This window comes from Eubalaena glacialis, chromosome 19 (assembly GCF_028564815.1).
Source record: "Eubalaena glacialis isolate mEubGla1 chromosome 19, mEubGla1.1.hap2.+ XY, whole genome shotgun sequence".
NCBI lineage: Eukaryota > Metazoa > Chordata > Mammalia > Artiodactyla > Balaenidae > Eubalaena > Eubalaena glacialis.
Window position 1 is genome coordinate 24,648,062 of NC_083734.1, and position 20,084 is coordinate 24,668,145.

General features: G+C 60.1%; 1 protein-coding gene across 1 annotated transcript; it reads left to right on the forward strand.

Annotated features, from left to right (window-relative positions):
- Window positions 1–170: 170 nt before the first annotated feature.
- TBX2 (T-box transcription factor 2) lies at window positions 171–9,669 on the forward strand. The gene is made up of 7 exons (XM_061174880.1): window positions 171–870; window positions 1,985–2,252; window positions 3,260–3,406; window positions 4,609–4,685; window positions 4,795–4,958; window positions 5,415–6,049; window positions 8,266–9,669. Exons 1-7 carry the CDS (start codon window positions 476–478, stop codon window positions 8,716–8,718), a joined length of 2,139 nt encoding a protein of 712 aa, XP_061030863.1. The 5' UTR covers window positions 171–475; the 3' UTR covers window positions 8,719–9,669.
- The last annotated feature ends 10,415 nt before the right edge of the window (window positions 9,670–20,084 follow it).

Here is a 20,084-nt window from a genome sequence, read left to right on the forward strand (position 1 = left end):
TTCTGTTGACATGTTTTCTTACTGCTGAGGCTTCCGACACCTTCTCCCCGGCCCCCCCTCCCGGCCGGAGCTTGGCCTGAGCTGTCAAAACCCCGCCCCCGGAGACCCACAATTGGTCCAAAAAGCGTAAAATCAGCAATCAAGGGGGGCCTGGCTCGTTAGCGCAGGGGATCCGAGCAGGGCAGGACATGTGAGATAGTCACAGTTTTCCAGAGATCACGACAAGATCTAACCAGTCGCGCGTGGTCCCCGGCGCCGGAGCGGGCCAGCCCAGCCCAGCCCCGCGCAGAGCCCCCGCCGCCCCCGCGCCCAGAGCCTCGCGTCCCTCGCCGTGCGCCGGACGGGGAACCGGGAGGAGCTGCCACCGCGCTTGCCACCTGGGTCGCCCTTCCTCCGCGTGCGCCGCCGCCCGGGCCGGGGGTCCGAGCCGCGCGCCCCCGGCCCCGGCCCCCGGGCGCCTGGGCCGGATGTCCCGATGAGAGAGCCGGCGCTGGCGGCCAGCGCCATGGCTTACCACCCGTTTCACGCGCCACGGCCGGCCGACTTCCCCATGTCCGCCTTCCTGGCGGCGGCGCAGCCCTCCTTCTTCCCGGCGCTCGCACTGCCGCCCGGCGCGCTGGCCAAGCCTCTGCCCGACCCCGGCTTGGCGGGGGCGGCGGCGGCGGCGGCGGCGGCAGCGGCGGCGGCCGAGGCGGGGCTGCACGTCTCGGCACTCGGCCCGCATCCGCCCGCTGCGCATCTGCGCTCGCTTAAGAGCCTGGAGCCTGAGGACGAGGTGGAGGACGACCCCAAGGTGACGCTGGAGGCCAAGGAGCTGTGGGACCAGTTCCACAAGCTGGGCACCGAGATGGTCATCACCAAGTCCGGGAGGTAGGGCGGCCGGCTGGCCGGAGGGCGCGCGGGTGGGCGGGAGGGGCACCCGACAGCACCCACCAGCGCCGAGCCCGCCGCTCGCGGCTCCCTGCTCGCTCGGGCCCCCGCACCACGCTTAGACAACCAAGTTGACTTTTCTTATTTGGCAGCGAACGAATTTTTTTAAACCAAAGCATCGAAATCTCCCAAATGAAAACGAAAATATGCTCCTGCAAAATAGCCCCAATCGTTATGAGTCCCAAAGCCGAGGAGGCCCCGCGGCTCGGCCCTGGCGGGTCTCCAGTGGTCTCGGCTGCAACTCCTCAGCCCCGCGGCCTCGCTCTCCTGCCTCCGAGTTTGGCTCGGTGCTCCGGGCAGATGCAGCGTCTCCCGCACTCTCCTCCGACCCTGGAGCGCAGAATGAGACTCGCACCCTGCTAGGCCCAGGCTGGCCCACTGGTTCCCGCCGGTCGCTGCGTTCTCGGCAGCGAGCCCCAAGCCGGCCCAGCTGCAGCCTGACCCGGCCTGGAGCCTTGTCCGCGCCGAGGAGCGAGGACCTCCAGACGCTCACGCCGCCCTAGGCCTTAAGGCCGGAAGAAAACTACAGTCCCCAACCACTCAAGCCTTTGACTCAGATACGGAGAATCCAGGCCTCAGGCTCACCCTCTTCCCCCGAACTTCAGGGTCAGGGTCCTTGTTCGGCGCTGTAACCCAGTTCCTTCCCCCAAACAAACAACATCCGAATTTATTTATGAGAGCTTCGGTCCCAAGTGGATATATCCCCTGAACGGATTTCAGGGAGAGCCAAGAGAAGCGGGTGTATTTATAAAGGCCCTGGATTTCTTTCTTGAAAGCTCGGCTTTCATCTCAGATGAGGGAGAAAGAGGGTCACTAGATCTGAGCATAGGGCCGATGGGAAGCCTTATAAATAGGAGAGGGTCTTGACAGGCAGAATTGGGGTCTCCCAGGAATAACAACCGCAGGTGGTGTCTCCCAGGCAGTAATAAGGGGGAGAGCAGCGACAACAGAGGAACACAGGTGGGGAAGCTCCAGGCAATGGTGTGTGTGGGGGGAGGGGTCCTCCGACAGAGAGCCGGGTCCCATGACGTCTCCATCTTTCCCTTTCTCGCAGGAGGATGTTTCCTCCTTTCAAGGTGCGAGTCAGCGGCCTGGACAAGAAGGCCAAATATATCCTGCTGATGGACATCGTGGCCGCTGATGATTGCCGGTATAAATTCCATAACTCGCGCTGGATGGTGGCGGGCAAGGCCGACCCCGAGATGCCCAAACGGATGTACATCCACCCGGACAGCCCAGCCACGGGAGAGCAGTGGATGGCCAAGCCGGTGGCCTTCCATAAGCTGAAGCTGACCAACAACATCTCTGACAAGCACGGCTTCGTGAGTGCAGGGCGGATGTGCAGATTGGGGTCGGAGACTGAGCACCGGGCACTGCAGGCAGTGGGGGGAGGAGAGGAGACCACGGGATTCCGCAGAGGGGAGCGCTTGCCGAACCGGCAGGGTGCCCCTGCCCAGGTCACTGCCCTGTGGCCTGTGCCGGCTGGGCCTGGGCCCAGAGGGCTCTGCTCTGCAAGCCTGGAGAATGGCGGGGTTGGGGGCCGCTAAGCTCCAGGCTACTCACAGCCTGAGCTCTCGTCAGGCCTTCCAAAGCCCCTCCTAGAGTCCAGCGGGAGGCAGGTGCGGCCGGAACTGGGTCATTCAGCCGCTGGTCTTTAGGTACTGAACTTGGAAGCCCTGCCCAGGACCTCAGCTTGTCCTCACCCTTCCCCGTGAACAAGACCCGGGTTCCCATCCCTCTCCCCAAACAAGGAGATTTAAAAGTTAAAACAGCCCCCTCCATACCTTTTCTGAGACTCCTTTCCCTCCTCCCACAGGCAGATTGCCCGACCAGGAGGAGGGAGTTTGGGGTTCTCACCGTTTCTGCCTGAGCCAGGGCCCCAGCGAATGGGAGGGGGGAGTTCATGGGGCAAAAGGGACTTGCTGTCCGGAGGTAGGGCAGTCGATGAGCCCTTGAAGGTCCCAATCTTCTCTCCGTGGGGTTACTAGGGGCTTAGCAGTGAGCCCAGGAAGAGAGGTTAAGAGTGTCATTGTAGGGGGGTTTATTTTGTTTTATTTCTGTTTTCAACTGGGGTAAATTTTTTTTAATGGAGAGAGAAACTGTGATGAAGAAAATTGAGAGAAAAAATAAAAGAAAAAGTAATATAGGAGCGAAAAGAAGCGGAGAAGACAGGAGAAAACGGGGAAGGGTGGGGGGTGGAATGGGGAAGGCAAAACCCTGAGAGAGACAGAGAGAGATGGAAAGAGGTCGGGTCCCCAGAGAACAGAAATGCTCGGGTCACAGGCTTGTGGGGGGGGGGGCTGTCGGCTGACCCGAGCCCTCCCCGCAGACCATCCTGAACTCCATGCACAAGTACCAACCGCGCTTCCACATCGTGCGAGCCAACGACATCCTGAAGCTGCCCTACAGCACCTTCCGTACCTACGTGTTCCCCGAGACCGACTTCATCGCGGTCACTGCCTACCAGAACGACAAGGTGCGCGGGACCGGCGGCGGGCCCAGCCCCTGCACCGACGCCCTCCCCCACGTGCAGGCTCCAGCCCTCCACTCACACCCGCCCGCAGCCCCCCGCGCCCTCACGGCCCACTCCCGAGCACCAAGCCTCACGTCTGTAAGCGCAGCAGCCACCGAAATCCCCCAGGCTCTCTCGCAAGCCCGCGACATGTACCCACGAGCTCCCCCGGGCACGCGATCAGCTGGGCGCTCGTTGGGGTGGGAATATTTACTTAGCAATTAGCAGAGACTCCGGGCCGTGCTGACATTTTTACATTTTATTCGTTTATTTCTTGGCTCAGGGATGGGAATTTAAATGAAAAGAGGGCGCCAGAGGCAATCTGCCCAGGCGTTCCTGCTGCTAGGAACCCAACGCTAGGAACAGGGGGCCCAGTTTTCACTCTCCTGGGGGAGCCAGAGGGCGGGACAGGTGACAGCCCCCACCCCGCCATCCTTCTCTTGGTCAGTCCAGGCCCGGGACCCCTTGGGAGGTGCTTAGAGACTTTTCCTTCAAGTGAAAGGGCCTTTTCTGCGTGCTGCCTTTCTACACCCTCTCTCTAGAGAGGCAAAGCACCACCCCACTAGGCCTGTGCCCGTGTGCACCACTCTCGGGTGAACGACAGTGTCCGAGTGTCCTGCCGGTCGTTTTCTCTGTCCTTGTGAACCGATGTGTCTGTCCCACGTGGATATGCGTGCACCATTTGGAGTGCCTTAGATTCGTGTGGAGGCGTGTGAATTCGTTTGGTTTCCTGGGCACTTGTTTTGCCTGTGTGTACTTGCATGTGCGCGGCCCGTGAGTGTGGTTGACTTTGTGTGTGTCTGCTGACCTGCGTGTGCTCTGCCGTCTGCGCCCTGCTCAGGTTCCGGGTTAGTTTAACTTGAGTGGCCTCGTGGGCCTGTGTGCACGCTTGGACGGATTTCGACTCTGGACGCACAGCTTTGGGCTTGTGTGTGCAAGTTGAGGGATTATGCCTCGAATAAAGTTTTTGGAGGTCGCTTTCCTCGAGGCCCGCCCGCCGGCCTCACCTTGCCTTGTGGCTTGGAGCGTCCTATCCCAGGTGGGCGGGTACCAAGTGTGCACTCCCCGGGCTCTCCTCTGGGCGGGCAGCCGCTGACCTCCGGGTGCCCCAGGCCAGGCTGGAAGAGCCGCATCCTGACCTGGCGCCGCCCCCTCGGTCCCCGCAGATCACGCAGCTTAAGATCGACAACAACCCGTTTGCCAAGGGCTTCCGGGACACCGGGAATGGCCGGCGGGAGAAAAGGTGAGGGTGCACGGGACCGCCCTGCGGCGGTGCCTGGGGGAACAGGACATGGAAGGGGGCGGTAGGGGGCTGCGCTGCGCTCTGACCCGCTCCGTCCGCTTATCCCCAGGAAGCAGCTAACGCTGCCGTCGTTGCGCTTGTACGAGGAGCACTGCAAGCCAGAGCGCGACGGTGCCGAGTCGGACGCCTCGTCCTGCGACCCTCCCCCCGCGCGGGAACCGCCACCCTCCCCGGGGACAGCGCCTAGTCCCCTGCGCCTGCACCGGACTAGAGGTGCGGATCTGACGGGGAAGAGAAGGGGACCGGAAAGAGAAGGGGAGGGTGTCCACCGGGCGCCAGGTGGCTCGGTGCTCAACATCCGGCTAACTTAAGGCCTGGGAGAAGCGTCAGCAGTGAGCCTGGGAGGCCTCTAACCCAGGACTCTCCTGTGAGGGCGGTCCCAGGTGGCTCGCAGATCCTGCTGGGCTCCGAGTTAGGGCCCTGGCGCTGGGTGACTCTGTGGCAGTAAGGTTTTTCTCTACCGGGTTCACCTTCTCCCACTGTACTTAAGGGGTCTTGGATGAGGTGACCTACAACTGCCCCTAGCCCGACGAGCATCTAGAAGCTCCTCCGACTTGGCATGCCCGAGAGCAGGCTTTCGCACGTCTCTCCGGCCCGGCGCAGACACCGGGAGAGGCTTCGCGCCTGTCTCTCCCGGGCCGTAACCCCGCGCGTCCTCTCTCCCCGCAGCCGAAGAGAAGTCGTGCGCCGCGGACAGTGACCCAGAGCCCGAGAGGCTGAGCGAGGAGCGCGCGGGGCAGGCGCTAGGCCGCAGCCCGGCCCTGGACGGCGGCAGCCCCCCTCGCTTGACCGAACCCGAGCGCGCCCGGGAGCGGCGCAGCCCCGAGAGGGCCAAGGAGCCGGCCGAGAGCGGCGGGGACGGCCTGTTTGGCCTGCGGAGCCTAGAGAAGGAGCGCGCCGAAGCCCGGCGGAAGGACGAGGGGCGCAAGGAGGCCGGCGAGGGCAAGGAGCCTGGCCTGGCGCCGCTGGTGGTGCAGACAGACAGTGCGTCCCCCCTGGGCGCCGGACACCTGCCGGGCTTGGCTTTCTCCGGCCACCTGCACGGGCAGCAGTTCTTCGGGCCTCTGGGGGCCGGCCAGCCGCTCTTTCTGCACCCGGGACAGTTCGCCATGGGCCCCGGCGCCTTCTCCGCCATGGGCATGGGCCACCTACTGGCCTCGGTGGCAGGCGGCGGCAGTGGAGGAGGCGGCGGGCCAGGGACAGCCACCGGGCTGGACGCAGGCGGGCTGGGTCCCGCGGCCAGCGCGGCAAGCACCGCCGGGCCCTTCCCGTTCCACCTCTCCCAGCACATGCTGGCATCTCAGGTAAGGCCTGTGAGCTGGTGGCAACACGATGGAGGGAGGAGGACTGAGGTGGGCAGAGGAGACAGGCATAGGGCTTGAGGATGCCACAGGCGCTCCAGTGCTTCCAGCCGGCAAGGACTCCCTCCTGGGGAGACCCAATGGACCCTCTGGAACACACCTAGGTTCAGGGAGACTAGGATTGTAGGTCCAGGGTCTGCAAGGGCACTGCTTCTGACTCCTGTGTGACCTTGGGCAAGTCCCTGACCCTCTCTGGGCCTATTTCCTTCTCTATAACCCTAGCATAGAGTGGCACCTGTTAGACTCTTTCTGCTCTGGCTGCCCCGGGCTTTTGTAAGTCCACTTGCCTGGCCTGCCTCAAGACATTTTTCTTGGGAACAAAGATCCCTGGCTCACTGTCAGTCCCTGAAAGGCTAAGGTGGCTGGACAAAAGGAGTAGGAAAATTTGCAATATGTTCTGGATAATTTACCACCCAAATGACCCACCTCCCAGATGTCTCTGGCCCCTTTCAGACCCTCCAGGAAGTCCTCTGACCTGACAAAGGACTGGGCTCTCCCTTCCCCCACACCGGGTTTCCCAACTCTCCCAGCCACATGTCTCAGAGACGAGGCGCTCGGTTCCCCAGGCCCAAGTTGAAATTCTGAGCTCCCAGGGGAAAGTTTATGAAACTGTGGCCAGCAGCAAAATAAGAAGATCTGATGGGGAGAGCGGCCTCTTTGGTTGCTTGGGTGGAATATTCCCTGTGGAAAGATTTGGAATCTCTACATTCATTTTCCTCCCTCTGAGGTTTCTGGCAAATTGAACCCGTGAGATCTTATCTTAAGGGAAGGAAAATAGGAGTTCAGATCTGAGAAGGCTCCTTTGGTTCAGAAGCAAATATTTTTAAAGTGGGGGAGGGGATTCTGAAATGAGTTTTAAATAGAGCTCAGCGTCAGGGGTGTGTGGAGTGAGTGTTTGAGGCACTAACATCACATATCTGGGGATCTGAGCTGGCAAGGAAGCCTCCAGAAAATGGAGTTCAGGGCCTGGAGGTTTAATCTGCACCCTTGAGTCAGTGTGTATGTGATGCCTCCTCCTCAGACAAATTCTGGTGATAAGCATGGGCATCAGAGAGGTCACAGGGAAGTCAGGGCTTCTAGACACAGCCTGGTCAACAGGTGCAAGGCCAGGGCAAGAGTACTCAGCACTCAGGAGGTATCACTTGGTGTACTGCTAGTGGTTAAGTTCTCAAGCCAGGATAGCTCACCTCTGGCCATCAGGAAGAGCCAAAACCTGGGAGATCTGAAGCCTCCCTCCTTCCTCTGAGACACCATGTCTGAATGCTCAGTAGGGCTTGACCTTCTCAGGAAGGATATTTTCTCATTCCTGACTAAGCTACTTCTCTTCCTTCTCCCTGCCTAAGCCAGGCCTGAGGCTCCCCGGAAGCCCAGCCCAGTCAGCTCCTGCCCTCCTCCCCATACCCACATACTGTGTGGAGTGAACATTATCTCAAAGGTCAGATAATCCAAAAGCCGGGCCTCAGGGACTCAGGCAGTGTTTGTCCAGGGTTTCCGAGCTACTGTGCTTTCCACAGGCAAAGACTTTGCATTCCTTCCTCAGCTGCCACTTAGGTGCCGCCAGGAGTTCTTTGTATTCAGGCCAGTTTATATACTGATTGGCATCTGTATCATTCTCCTGGTCCAGGCAGGAGACCCCTGAGCAGGTGGGCAGGCAGAGGGAGAATTTACAAAGACCCCCGGCCCCCGCCCCCCCCCCTCGCCTGTGCTTCCCCAGCCCTGCGGGGCACCTGCGGATAGAAAGCCTGGGGAGGACACTGTTGTAAGTGAGCAGAACCTCCCTCCCAACACAGCCGAAGATGCCTGCTGGCCACCTGGCCCTGTGCCAGCCCTGTTTCCTCCCTCAAGGCCCATGCTAGTTCAGCTGCCTGTAATGGCCTTCCCATACTCCGATTGTAATACCCGGCACAGAGCTTGATGGCGCCAGGTCTGTGCATCATAACCTGAAGCGAGCTCCCCTTCTAACTCGGTTTGGCCATAGGCATACCGGCTCATGCCTACCTGTGCTTTTTTGGGATTACAGTCATGTGAGCTCTGGTCTCATATTCCTAAAAACTGTAGGGCAAGGATTCCCAGTTGTAGCACCACCCCCAGAGCCCAGATCACCTGCAGAAACACCTCAGGCAGGATGCCTAACCCTTGTCTTGTTCTGTTTCTTCCAGGGAATCCCAATGCCCACTTTTGGAGGCCTCTTCCCCTACCCCTACACTTACATGGCTGCTGCTGCCGCAGCGGCCTCCGCTTTGCCAGCCACTAGTGCTGCGGCTGCTGCCGCCGCTGCCGCAGGCTCCCTATCCCGGAGTCCCTTTCTGGGCAGTGCCCGGCCCCGCCTGCGCTTCAGCCCCTACCAGATCCCAGTCACCATCCCACCTAGCACTAGCCTCCTCACTACTGGGCTGGCGGCCGAGGGCCCCAAGGCTGCAGGCGGCAACAGCCGGGAGCCCAGCCCGCCGCCCGAGCTGGCTCTCCGCAAAGCGGGGGCCCCGCCCCGCGGGGCCCTGTCGCCCAGCGGCTCAGCCAAAGAGGCAGCCAGTGAACTGCAGAGCATCCAGAGACTGGTGAGTGGGCTGGAGAGCCAGCGAGCCCTCTCCCCCGGCAGGGAGTCGCCCAAGTGAGGGGGCCGCTCAGCTGCTCCGCTGCCGCGCAGGCCTCCTGAGCTGCCTGCCCCTGCTGCTTGGGACATGTACAGCACAGAATGGGTATTTATTTAAATAAAGGAGAAAAAGCGGGCTGCAGCAGCTGGAATGAAGCCCCGATCAGCCAGCCAGGGCCTGGGACACTTCCCTGGGCTTCAGAAGGAATCCGGCTGCCAGGAACGCAGTCGCGTTGGAGCCACTGGATTTGGTCCAAGCCTGCTCCCGTGTCAAGGTGTCATCGGCGGGGCCCTCTCCGGGTCCTCCAGCGCTGTGGGGAGGCCTCGTCCCTGGCCCAGCCAGAGGCTGGCTCTTCGGGAGCCAGAAGGTGCAGGGGTCAGGCGGGGGAGCCCCAGAACCCCTAGCCTCGGGCTGGGACTGCTTGAGAATCTGGGGTGAGGGGTGCTGGGGTCAGTGAAGATTCAAGTCAGTGTAGACTTGAGTTGAGAGAACCTGTTCTTTTAGTCCTTCCACCTCTTCACCCAGACAGGCGCCCCTCCCATCCCTGGGTCAGCAGAGGGAGTGGCACTTCTGCCTTGAGTCCCCAGGGGGAAAAAAAAAAAAGATATTTATGAAATAAATGGTAATTTGTGTAAATAAGCTTTAAGGTTCCCAGAATATGCAAATTGGTATTAATTTATTCAAAGGTGTACATTGCTGTGTACATAATATTTAGAGATTAACTCATAGCATTTAATTCTTTTTTTCATTTTACATGAGCATCTATATTGTACAGGGCTGGGGGGTGTCCTTGGCTGCGGGAGAGGGCCCCGATCCCTGGAGGAGCTCCCACCCCACCAGCCCCTCGGCCCCTGCGCCCGGGCTTTGCTCTTCCGGCCGCGGGCTCCACCTCAGGTTTTCACTTTTCGCTCTGGAGCGAGACGAAACGACAAAAACGCGAGAAAACAATAAAACGCTACAATGCGAAGTGAACGGCGCAGTGCGCTCTGTGGGTCGCGCGGGGCAGGGGCGCCGCAAGCGCGTCAGGTGGGACTGGAGGCGGGGACCGAAGGTTGGGCGCCCCGGGCTCGGCGGCAGCTGCTCCCCGGGGGCGGCTGCAAGGCTTGGGCAGCGAGCTGAGCTGCGAGGCCGGGCGGCGCCGGCGCGGGCTGCGGGCTGGGCCGGGAGGCGCCGAGCCGCCGCGAGCCCCCGCGCTCCCAGCGCGTCCGCGTCCCAGGCCGGGGGCCGGGCTCCCTCTGCTGGCCGCTAGCCTCTGTCCGCCTCTCCCGCCACTCCGCGCCTGGCCTCCCGCTCCCAGTCCGGGGCACCACAGTGGAATTGCACCCCCTTTCAGAGCCTCTGGGTAGGTGGGGCTGATAAGATGCGTGCTCCCTGCTCCCTCTTTCCCTTCGGAGGAGGGGTTTGGCCATGGTCCCCCATATACCGCGGCCCCTAGAATCCTTTTCCTTCTCTCTGTCTCCTGAACCTCAAAAAGAAACGTTCTCTCCGTATCAGGGTTGTTGACTAGAGTGGCAAAGTCTAGCCTGAAAGTTCTCCGGTGGAAATCATCTAAATCCCTCTTGGTGTGGGGAGTGAGGGTCACTAGGCTCTTTCTTTTCCTGCCTCACTTTCCCCTTGTATAATAATGGGTTCAGATGGTGGTCTCTCAGGGAGCCCCACTGTGTCAGTCTCCATTACGCCTCCTTCCCCGTGGCCCACGTCTGCAAGGACAGCTGCCTCCTGCCCCTATCCCATGAGGGCGGCATCTTCTCTCTTCTTCACCCAGCCAACAGGTGTCACCAGCCCCAAATCCTAGCAGTGGAAGGGATGGGAGACGGGCGGTCACTCTTTCAAACCCAGTTCCTTCCTCATTAAGCCTTGGAGATCCATAACACCCTGGCGCAGCAGGCTGCTCAACTTGGGTACTTTGGGGAACGAGAGGCTCTGGCTTCCTGTTCACCAGGGCCATCAAGCATGGTGAGATGGAGGAAGGGTGAAGGAGGAGGTGGAATTGGCCTCCAAACTCCCAGGACACCTTCTTGGGCCGACACATTTGCAAGGAAGAGAATCATGTCTGCCTCTTCCAGGGAGGTAGCTGGCCACAGGTCACGCTGAATTCGGCAAGGGGCTCAGCCAGTGAACCAGTGGGAGGGCCAGAACACTGTCCCACTCTCGGAGGGTGGGCTCCAGCTTCCGTGCCTCTGACCTTCGGGCGTGCAGGACAGCGAGGCGGGCAGTTCAGGAACAAGGTGGAGCAGAAAGTCCCTTTTCTCAGCTCAAATAAAATCCTCTGTGGACAGTGTGTTTATTCGAGGTCTCTTCGGGCTAAAAACGCCTCTAAAATTCGAAGAGGGGCGCGTTGGTTTCTTCCGGTTTCTCACTGTCAGCCCGTCTAGGAAGAATTGGGAAGGCTGCGGAGCGAGCTGCTGACACCAGGGGGCAGCACCGACCCGGAGCCGCGGGCGGGCCCGCGGGCAGATGGGAAACCGGAGGAGGGTCGCTGTCAAATCCGCGCAGAGCGGCCAGTTTGCGGCCGCGTTCTCACCGCGTGGTGGCTGCAGCGCCCCGGGTGGGGTGGAGTGATACTCCAGGGCCTCGAGAGGCCCCGGGCCCCGAGCGCAGCTTGGAGAGTCGTCCCCCCTTCCCCCCTGACCCCCAACCGCACAGTCCCCTCCCTGAGTCTCCCTCGCGCCTCTGCGCTGGGTCCCAGCTGCGAGCCTGAGTTCGGCTGCGGGAACCGCGCGGTCGAGTCCCAGACAAAGGCCAAGCCGCTCCCTGGCCCAATTAAGCCGCCCGCCTCTCAGCTTTCATTGCTCCCGGGGTCGCCAATTAACCCAGGCGCCCCGCGTCCCGCCGCTCCGGTGTCCCAAGGCCTCCTTAACCCTTCAGGGCCTGGCACCAGGCGCCCTAGACGGCAGAATCCCCGGCGGACGAGTGTGGAGGGCTTGCTGAGCTGGTGTGTCGCCGCGAGGCCCTGTGCGTTGGGACTGCGGGGTGTGAGAGGGAATTGTACGTGTCGGCGTGGGATTGTGAGTGTGATTCACAGGGGAGTTTGGAGGCTAGGGGTGTGGGTGTCGGGGGCTCCGTGAGACCCCTAGCGGCTGGGCAGCGAGGAGTGCGATACCTAGGGGACCTCGTTTCCTCTTCTGCCAATCCGAGTCTCCCGAGCCCTCGAGTCATCCCCCTACCCCTACCCCCACCCCCGCCAACCCAACCCCCAAAAATGCTGCCGTGGAAAATCTTGAGCATCAGTGGCCCCGCCCTGTCCTCCCCAAGGGCGCAGAACTGGGACCCGCCTCCGCAGCTTACCGCGAACGCCCACGCAGGCCACCCCTTGCAGACAGAGGGGCGCGTTCAGCTTGGTGCTCCCCATGACACCCACAGGTGAAAGCCCCGGCTGCAGGCCCCTCCCCGCCCGCCCCCCCTAACCCCCGTTTCCCGGGTATAGGAAGGTTCAAGGGACAGAGTCTCGATGAAACCGAGGTTTAAACTCTGAGCCTGCCTTCCTCTCTGCTTTGGGAAGTACCCCACATCCAATCCCACTCTGTCCTCTCCTTCGCCGTCCTGGACCCCAAAGTCCGTAGCACCAGCCCGGCATACAAGGTCCGTCGAGGGGCCAAGGGCTCCGTGCTCTAGGGCCTGGGCAGCAGAGGGGAGACCTGTGAGCGCCCGGGGTAAGGGGCAAAGGTTAAGGAGCCTGAGCTCCGGGTCCTCTCTGGGCACTCCCCCAGGAGGGCCCTTGGCAGTGCAGCCTGATCACCCTCACTGAATACGTTCCTGTCTCCGTCCAAACGCGCTGGGGACTTTGATTTGCCCTTGGAGCTCCTTTTGGGCTCTCTGGAGGCGCGGACCCGCTCACCCCACCTCTCACTCATTGCCGAAGCACCAGGTTCCCAGAGCCGACGGCCGCCTCTCTTCTCCAGGCCCCTCCTTTTGGTACCTTCCGCAGCTCCCGGCCAGGAACGGACCTGGAGCGAGCCCTGTCCGGGGACCGTGGCAACTCCCCATATGCCCACCAGATGGCGCTTTAGGCCAGGGGCCGGGCGGCAGCCGGACAGCCCGCCCCGGGCTAGAGCTGGGGTGGACCGAGAGCCGCAGCAAGAGCGGCGCGGAGGCAGAGCCACAGACTACCGTAGATCCAGGCCCAGGGATGGGCACAGGCAGCCAGCCAAGAGACCGAGGAGCTCCGCGGAGCCCGAAGGAAGCTCTGGACAGCGGCTGCAGTCACAAGGATGGGATTGCCCTAGGCTCGGGATGGGGGCTTCCCCTCTCCTCGGGGCCGCCTTCCCGGGCCAGTTCCCAGACCTGCGAAGCCCCAGCTGCAAACACCCACCGGCTGCCTTCTGTGTGCCGGGCGGGCTAGGGCCCTAGCGATCCCTCTCCAGGCAGGAGGCCGCCTGACTCCCGCCTTCCGGACGTCTCAGAAGCGGGGCTGTGGGCTTGGACCCGTCGCGCGCCGGACGAACTGCTCTGCCCGGCGGGGCCCCCACGAAGGTGCGGGGTGGGGGGATAGGAGGCTGAGGCGGCTCCCGGGAGATGGGCGGGATCCAGTGGGCCTCCCGCTGGGAGGTGCACTGAGGCGCCTTCCTCCCCCACCCCTGTCTTCAGGGGCAGGATGGGCCCCCGGTCCCCCACTGCCACTCCGGGGCGAGACTTGCGGAGCTGCTTCCCCAGGGTCCTGCCTCCGTGGGCCCCGGTGCCAGAAGCCCTGGGGAGGCTTCGGGTCTGCGTTGTTCCAGTGGGAAGCGGTGGGGACTGGAGAGGGCACAGGGGTCAGCCTGAGAATCTCTCCCTCGGGTTTAAAAGCCACCAAGGTTCTGGGTCAGGTTTGAATGGGGACGGGGGAGTGTGAGGCCCAATGTCCTATTGCCAGTTTGATTCGGGGCCGAGGTTTGGAAGGCTGATTCCGGCTGACGCTTAACGTCCCCAGGTGAGCTCTGGCACTCTCGGAGATTACCTCCCTTATTATTAACTAAGGGTACACAGCCAGAAAGCTGCGACACAGTCACCAGCTTGTTGTGTGACCCCAGCCGGGTGTCCTTCCTGCCCTAGGCCTCCAGCTCTTTCCCCTTCAATGTATAACACAGGATAGAATCAAACCCACGGTAATTTAGTAGTTATCTACATGTCCATCTACCGCTGAAGCTGGGGAGACAGGTATAAAGTCAAGCTGTGAGTCTTGCTGTGTGACCTTGGACAATGTGACTTTCTTCTCTGGGCCAAATCCTCCTCCTGAAGATAAGTGGTTTGGAGTAAAATCACATTGGTCTGTGAGTGACCAGGTGACCTCGCTCTCCAATTCCCAGTGACCCCCAGTCTCAACGTCTTCAGATAAGAGGCTGGGACTCTGCTTCCATTTAATGTTTGAGGAACCTAAGCCTGGAGGATAGGCGGGGTTATCCACAGACCCAGGCTGTAGTTGCTGAGATTCCTGGGGTTGGGGGTAAGGCTGGTGGCCAGAATGAATTCACAATTAGGAAATCACATTCCAGGTCCTGAAGCCCTCAGGGAACCGGCTGGCTCCAGCTGCCTCCACTCCTTGTGGGATGTGGTCGCCCCCCCCAGCCCTGCAACCCCCTTCCACGCTGGCACAAACTGCAGGAGAGGCACACCTTGGTGGAGGGTGGGTTTGGCACCCAGCACCACAGTTTGCCCACTGACTGTGACTTCTTCCCAAAGAGAGAAGGGGATACTGATGGAGGGCATTCAGGCACCCATGTTTAAGGGTGCCCCCCCAGACCTGGGATACCCAGCAGGCTAATTCCTTAGCTGGTGGAAGGCTTTGGGGGCATTCAAAGCACTTCTGTGTATGGGCTTTCACTGAACCCTCACTGGCAGGCTGTTGACAGCAAATCCCCATTTCACAGCTGATGGCAGAGAGGTTCAGGGAGGTGAAGTGAAGTGCCCCAGGCCATCCAGTAAATAAAGGAAGAGCTCTTTCACAATCCCACAGGCCTGGTCCTTGGAAATGTTATCTGATGAAGTGACGATGGGTGAGAGTCAGCCTCATGGCTGGGAAAGGGCAAAGGGGCCGGGTGCCCTCTGTGGCCCGCCAGGCCGCGTGTCCATGGGAGAAGCAGCCTGACTCGGAGCCCAAGACCAGGACACCAGGGGAAGGGTGGCCTCCCCGCTTCATGTCAGCCCAGCAGGGCCTGCCAGGGCCCCCTGGTGGGGGCAGGGGCTTCCTCTGTGTAAACCATAGCAGGGGGGATGTCACGTGCCAAGTGCTAAGCTCAGGGATGTTTGGTCTCCTTATTGTTGATTTCAGTTCCCAAGAGAACAAGGTATCCTCCGGCCCCACTGCACCTTCTCCTCAGCCCGAGGGGAGGAGCTGTGGAACACCCACCATGTGCTCAACTCTGGGCATGCCTTTTCTCATTGCATTCTCAGCTGGGTAGTGGGTATGCTCATGCCCATTTTACAGAAGAGAAAACCAAGGCTTAGGCCTGCCCAAGGTTATAGAGCTGCTAAGAAGCAGGTCACGGGTCATGGGCAAGGTCTGGCCGACCCTAAGCCTAAGCTCTTTCCTGGAGCCCTCTTTCCTACAGCCACAGGACCTCCAAGTGCCACTGGGCATTCAGCCCAGCCCCCCATGGCAGGCTTTTGTGGGACTGGTCCTTATTTAGCCCTGCCCCACTTTGGGTCTTGTTTCCTTCTCGGAGGGGCTGTCCACTCTCCCAGCTTTGGTCTCCCGCAACTGTCATGGTGTGTCCATAGCAGTTCTGACTTTAGTATCGCTAGATCAAGTTCTGAGAAACCCCTTAGATCTTAGCAAATCACCTAGGAGGTCACCCTGCCACTCACACAAAGACACCCACACACACGCATGCATGTATGTGGAGACCCATACATAGCATGCTAACACCCACACCCACACACACAGACACGCAAATGTAGTCATATATGGACACCCCCCCAAACACACAGAGGCACTTCCTTAACAACCACATACAAACACACAGAGACATATAGAGAAACACACTCAGACTCACAAATGGACAGACATATACCTGTACCTACCCCACAGACACACGCGCATGCAAACACACAGAGACAAGCCTACATGAGACGCTTGGTGGGGATGGTTTTCCATGGAGAAACCAGTTCCCCAGCCTCTCTGAGGCTCTGAGGCTCTCTCTCTGCCCCCAGTTTTCTGGGGCCAATCCCTTTCCCACCCCACCCCTCTGTGTTGCCACATCTCCTCTGGGAAGGGATATATTTGTTTAAGGTCTCTGTTTCCTATGAGATCATTGGCTCCCTCAAGGAAGGGCTGGTGCCTGCTTTGCTTATTTCTGGGTCCCCAGACCTGAAACTGCTTAACACATGGAAGGGGTGCAAAAAGCATTCGCTGAATAAATGAATGAATGAATAAGTGAAATGTACCCTCCAGAAGCAGGGCCCACACCTGGTCCCTCCAGGATATGTTTGCCAGGCCCTGGACCAAAAGTTCCACGTTCACTTGGAGTCGGCACAGAGAGCCCCTGAAGGCCAAGGGCCTCAGTCCCCGCCAATGGGGCCTCCTCTCTCTCCTGAGTCACTGAGGCCCAGGGAGGAGGGCGTATATCTTGCCTGAGGACTTGCCTCTGCAGGAGAAGGGTCAAAGCTGCAGTGGTCTGAATATTTGTGTCCCCCTCAAATTCATGTTGAAACCTAACTCCCAAGGTGATGGTATTAGGAGCTGGAATCTTTGGGAGGAGCTTAGATCATAAGGATGGAGTCCTCTTGAATGGGATTAGTGCTGTTATAAAAGAGACCCCTTCCCCTTTTCACCATGTGAGTATACAATGAGACATCTCTGACACGGATGAAGGTCCTCACTGGACCATGCTGGCACCCTGATTTCACACTTCCTGCCTCCAGGACTGGAAGAAATAAATGTCTGTTGTTTAGAAGGTACCCAGTCTGTGGAATTTTGTTACAGCAGCCCGAATGGACTAAGGGCCCTCCCAGCCCTCAAACCCTGCTCTCCAGCTGTGCTGGGTGATTCTCTGTTCCCTAGGGGCTCTGGGGCTCTCTGGCCTCTGGGCATTTGCTGCCACTGAGTCCCTGCCTTGAGCAACAGACGCCCCTCCATTCCCCCACTCCAGGGCAAGCCCCTCCACCTGGGACGGTAGGGAGCCTCCCAGCGTGTCTCCCCACTGATCTTTCCTGCCAGCAGGACCTTCCTGAAACACAGATGAGATGGGGTCGCTGCCCTGTTTAATGCCCTCCAAAGGCTTCCTGTGTTCTTGGGGTCAAGTCCAGACTCCTTAGCCTGGCAGTGGGGCTTGTATGAGTCCTGCCTACTCCCCCCTGCCCCGCCCACCTCCCGCTCCGCTGTCCACCTGCCCAGGTCTAGGTTAACCTTTCTGACCTTGCCTCAGGGACTTCTCACACCCATGGCTCTGCCCTCTGCCTGGAATCACTTCCTTCTCCAGGAAGCTTCCCCTTGGCCTTCTCCCTTCTGAGTGTGGTGCCCACGCACATCGTTTTATAGTTAGTATTCAATGAATGTGTGACTTGGGCAAATTAGTTTACCCCTCCCCCATCACTTCTTCAAAATGGAGATAATAGTATCGAGCTCATGGGGTTGTTTGAGGATTAACTGAGGTGCTGTTTAGAACAGTGCCTGGCACAGTGAACGCTGGTTTCCTGCCCCTCCTGAGGAGGCCTTGCCCCTTTGGAGGAGCCTGAGGATGGGGGCCTGGGGGCCATCTGGGGACAGGGCAAATTCTCTTCTGGTCTGGGCAGCAGCCAGGGTTGAGTCCACCAGAGCTGGGTGACCCCTTCTACCCTGGAGGCCAGTGCAGGCCAGTGAGACCCTGCTGTCTGGCGTGACAGGCTGCCAAGTCCCTGAGCCTGGGGAATCTGGCCTAGACCTGGATGTTTAGGCTAGGTGTGGCCAGAGGGGCCTGTGTGATAGAGTGTCTGCGGCTGAGCACAGAGCTCCGGCACGCGACTGGGTCGCTACAGAGAAATCATGAGGGCAATGGACCCCAGTGCCAGCTGATGGGACCTCCTCTCTCTCCTAAGAACCTAGGCCGAGGGAGAGGGTGTTTGTTGCTGGAGCATGGGTTACTGGTGACCTGGCTAGATCTGTGTCTCATTGAGCTGCCTGGGTGGTGTGGCAGTAGCTCCCTGCTACCACTAGGTGGGGATCTGGAGTCATCCAGGCTTGGAGTCTGGGGCCTGGAGCCGCTGCACCCACTGCTGCAGGCCTGTTTCAGGTCAGGGGTTCCCAGACTGCTGGCTGCTGCCTCTGGGGGGATCCAGGCCTGCTCTCTGTGCCTCCATCCTAATTTCTGGCTAGTCCCGCTGCCAGGCAATGACACTGAGGGAAGTTAAGAGCAAAGACCTTGTGCAGCCAGAGAGACCTGAGTTCAAATCCCAGCTGCACCTCTAGCTCTGTGGCTTTGACCCCTTGAGCCTCAAGTGTCCTCATCTCTGAAATAGACTCGTCTATTTATCCTGCAAAGGGCGAGAGGAAATGGGGCCACCCTGATGGTCACACAGAGCTGGGGGAACCAGCAAGTGTTCTGAAGCCTGTGGCCCATGCTCACGTAGGATGTGGGACCAGCTGAGCCAGGAGGAGGAGACGAACGTGACCTCCGTTTGTCCTTCTTGCTCTCAGGGCTCTGAGGGGTCCCAAGGAAGCATGGCCTGGTCCCCTCTCTCAGGTTGCCAACAGACAAGATGGCAAGTCCACAGGGAGGTAGGAAGAAAGAGCTTTGGGCGGTTCATCTTCCATGACAGGGAAACCCCACTTCCTGTCTGCATGGAATGGCCCTCTGTCCCTCCTCTCCTGCTTCTCTAAATGCACCGTTATTGTCCAAGTCTGAGGTCAGAAGTCCTTTCCTTTGCCGTGACTTATCTGCCTCCTCCTCCCTCCAGTCTGGGCTCCCTCAATCCTGGTATGTCCCTTTCTCCTGGCACCGGCTCATCCAGTCAGAATGTTGGCTGGGTTCAGGCTTCTGGCGCAGGGCAGATGCTTAATGAACATACAGGAACGTTGCCAGAAGATGAGGAGGACTTCATAGGGAGGTGACCTGGGGCTTCCCTGGGGGCGCAGTGGTTGAGAATCCGCCTGCTAATGCAGGGGACACGGGTTCGAGCCCTGGTCTGGGAGGATCCCACATGCCACGGAGCAACTGGGCCCGTGAGCCACAACTACTGAGCCTGCGCCTCTGGAGCCTGTGCCCCGCAACGGGAGGGGCCGCGATAGTGAGAGGCCCGCGCACCGCGATGAAGAGTGGCCCCCGCTTGCCGCAACTAGAGAAAGCCCTCGCACAGAAACGAAGACCCAATGCAGCCAAAAATAAATAAATAAAGTAGAGAGGTGACCTGAAAGATGGGAAGACATTTCAAAGGCCCAGGGGCTGGGTTTTGGGGTATGGGGGAGGGGGCCTCTGCTTAGGACAAGCCGCTCCGAGAGGAAGGCAGGTCCCGGAGGGTGGAGGTGGCTGGGAGACCTGGGGAGAGAGGAACTGGCTCCTTAGAGGGCCTGCTTGGAGCCCCAAATCCAGAACCTGCAGCCTGTCTGGCCACAGTGGTGGGAGCAGGACCTGGGGCCGGTTTGGCTTCTCTGAGGGTCATGCCCTCCTCACCCCGCCGCACCCCATCTCCTCCTCCATCACCACCTCGGATGTAATCAGTGGAGCCAGAACCGGCGACGGGGCTGCGTGCCCTGCTGGGGCGGTTTTCCATCCTTCCCCCAGCTCGGGTTTCCAGCAGGGCCACGCAGGAAGAGCTTGCACTGGCAGGTGGACCTGACTTCCGCCTGGCTCTGCTACCTATCAGCTGGGTCACGTTAGGCAAATGGCTCCGTGTCTCTGGTTTCCTTACCTGGGAAATGGGAGTAAGTTGTCCCCCTCCCCCACTCCCCACCACCATCTCCCAACCTCTCCCGAGGTTTAAGGAGACAATGTGTGTTACCATCAAGAACTCTCCTCCCTTGAGGGCCTGGGAGTAGACTATGTTTGATGCATCTCTGCCTCCGACAGTACTCCCCTCAGTGCCTCCCACGGTGGTCCCTATTTCCCCCCACTCTGCTCCTGCAGGGCATCTTCACGAGAACAGCTGAGCTGCACGCAGAACTTGCCTTTCCTCACATCGAGGCTGAGCCCTGCTGCTGGCTGAGCCTGAGCCTCAGGCTGGTGCGTGGCATTGGTGTGGCTTGTCCTCAGGATGCCTCCCCGGCCCTGCACGTTGACCTCCTAAATGCCCAGGGCTGCCCAGTCCCCCATGTTTCTGGACAGCACCCTGTTTTCCAAGTCCTCCCCACTTTCCTATCTCACTGGTGGAAACTTACCCTTCCCAGGACTCCCTCCCCCGGGGCCAGGCTGGGTGAGGGTGAGGGTTAGGGTTAGTGCTCCCTCTTCCAGGTGCCATGCTGGCAGCTTCCATCAGCACCTGGGGATCAGACTCTGGTC

What these genes read in the sequence shown, in the direction of transcription:
- TBX2 (XM_061174880.1), top strand. Translation starts at nt 476, where the DNA reads ATGAGAGAGCCGGCGCTGGCGGCCAGCGCCATGGCTTACCACCCGTTT. An exon ending in GCGCCTGCACCGGACTAGAG is followed by an intron (nt 4,959 to 5,414) that starts GTGCGGATCTGA and finishes CTCTCCCCGCAG; the next exon opens with CCGAAGAGAAGTCGTGCGCC. An exon ending in AGCACATGCTGGCATCTCAG is followed by an intron (nt 6,050 to 8,265) that starts GTAAGGCCTGTG and finishes TGTTTCTTCCAG; the next exon opens with GGAATCCCAATGCCCACTTT.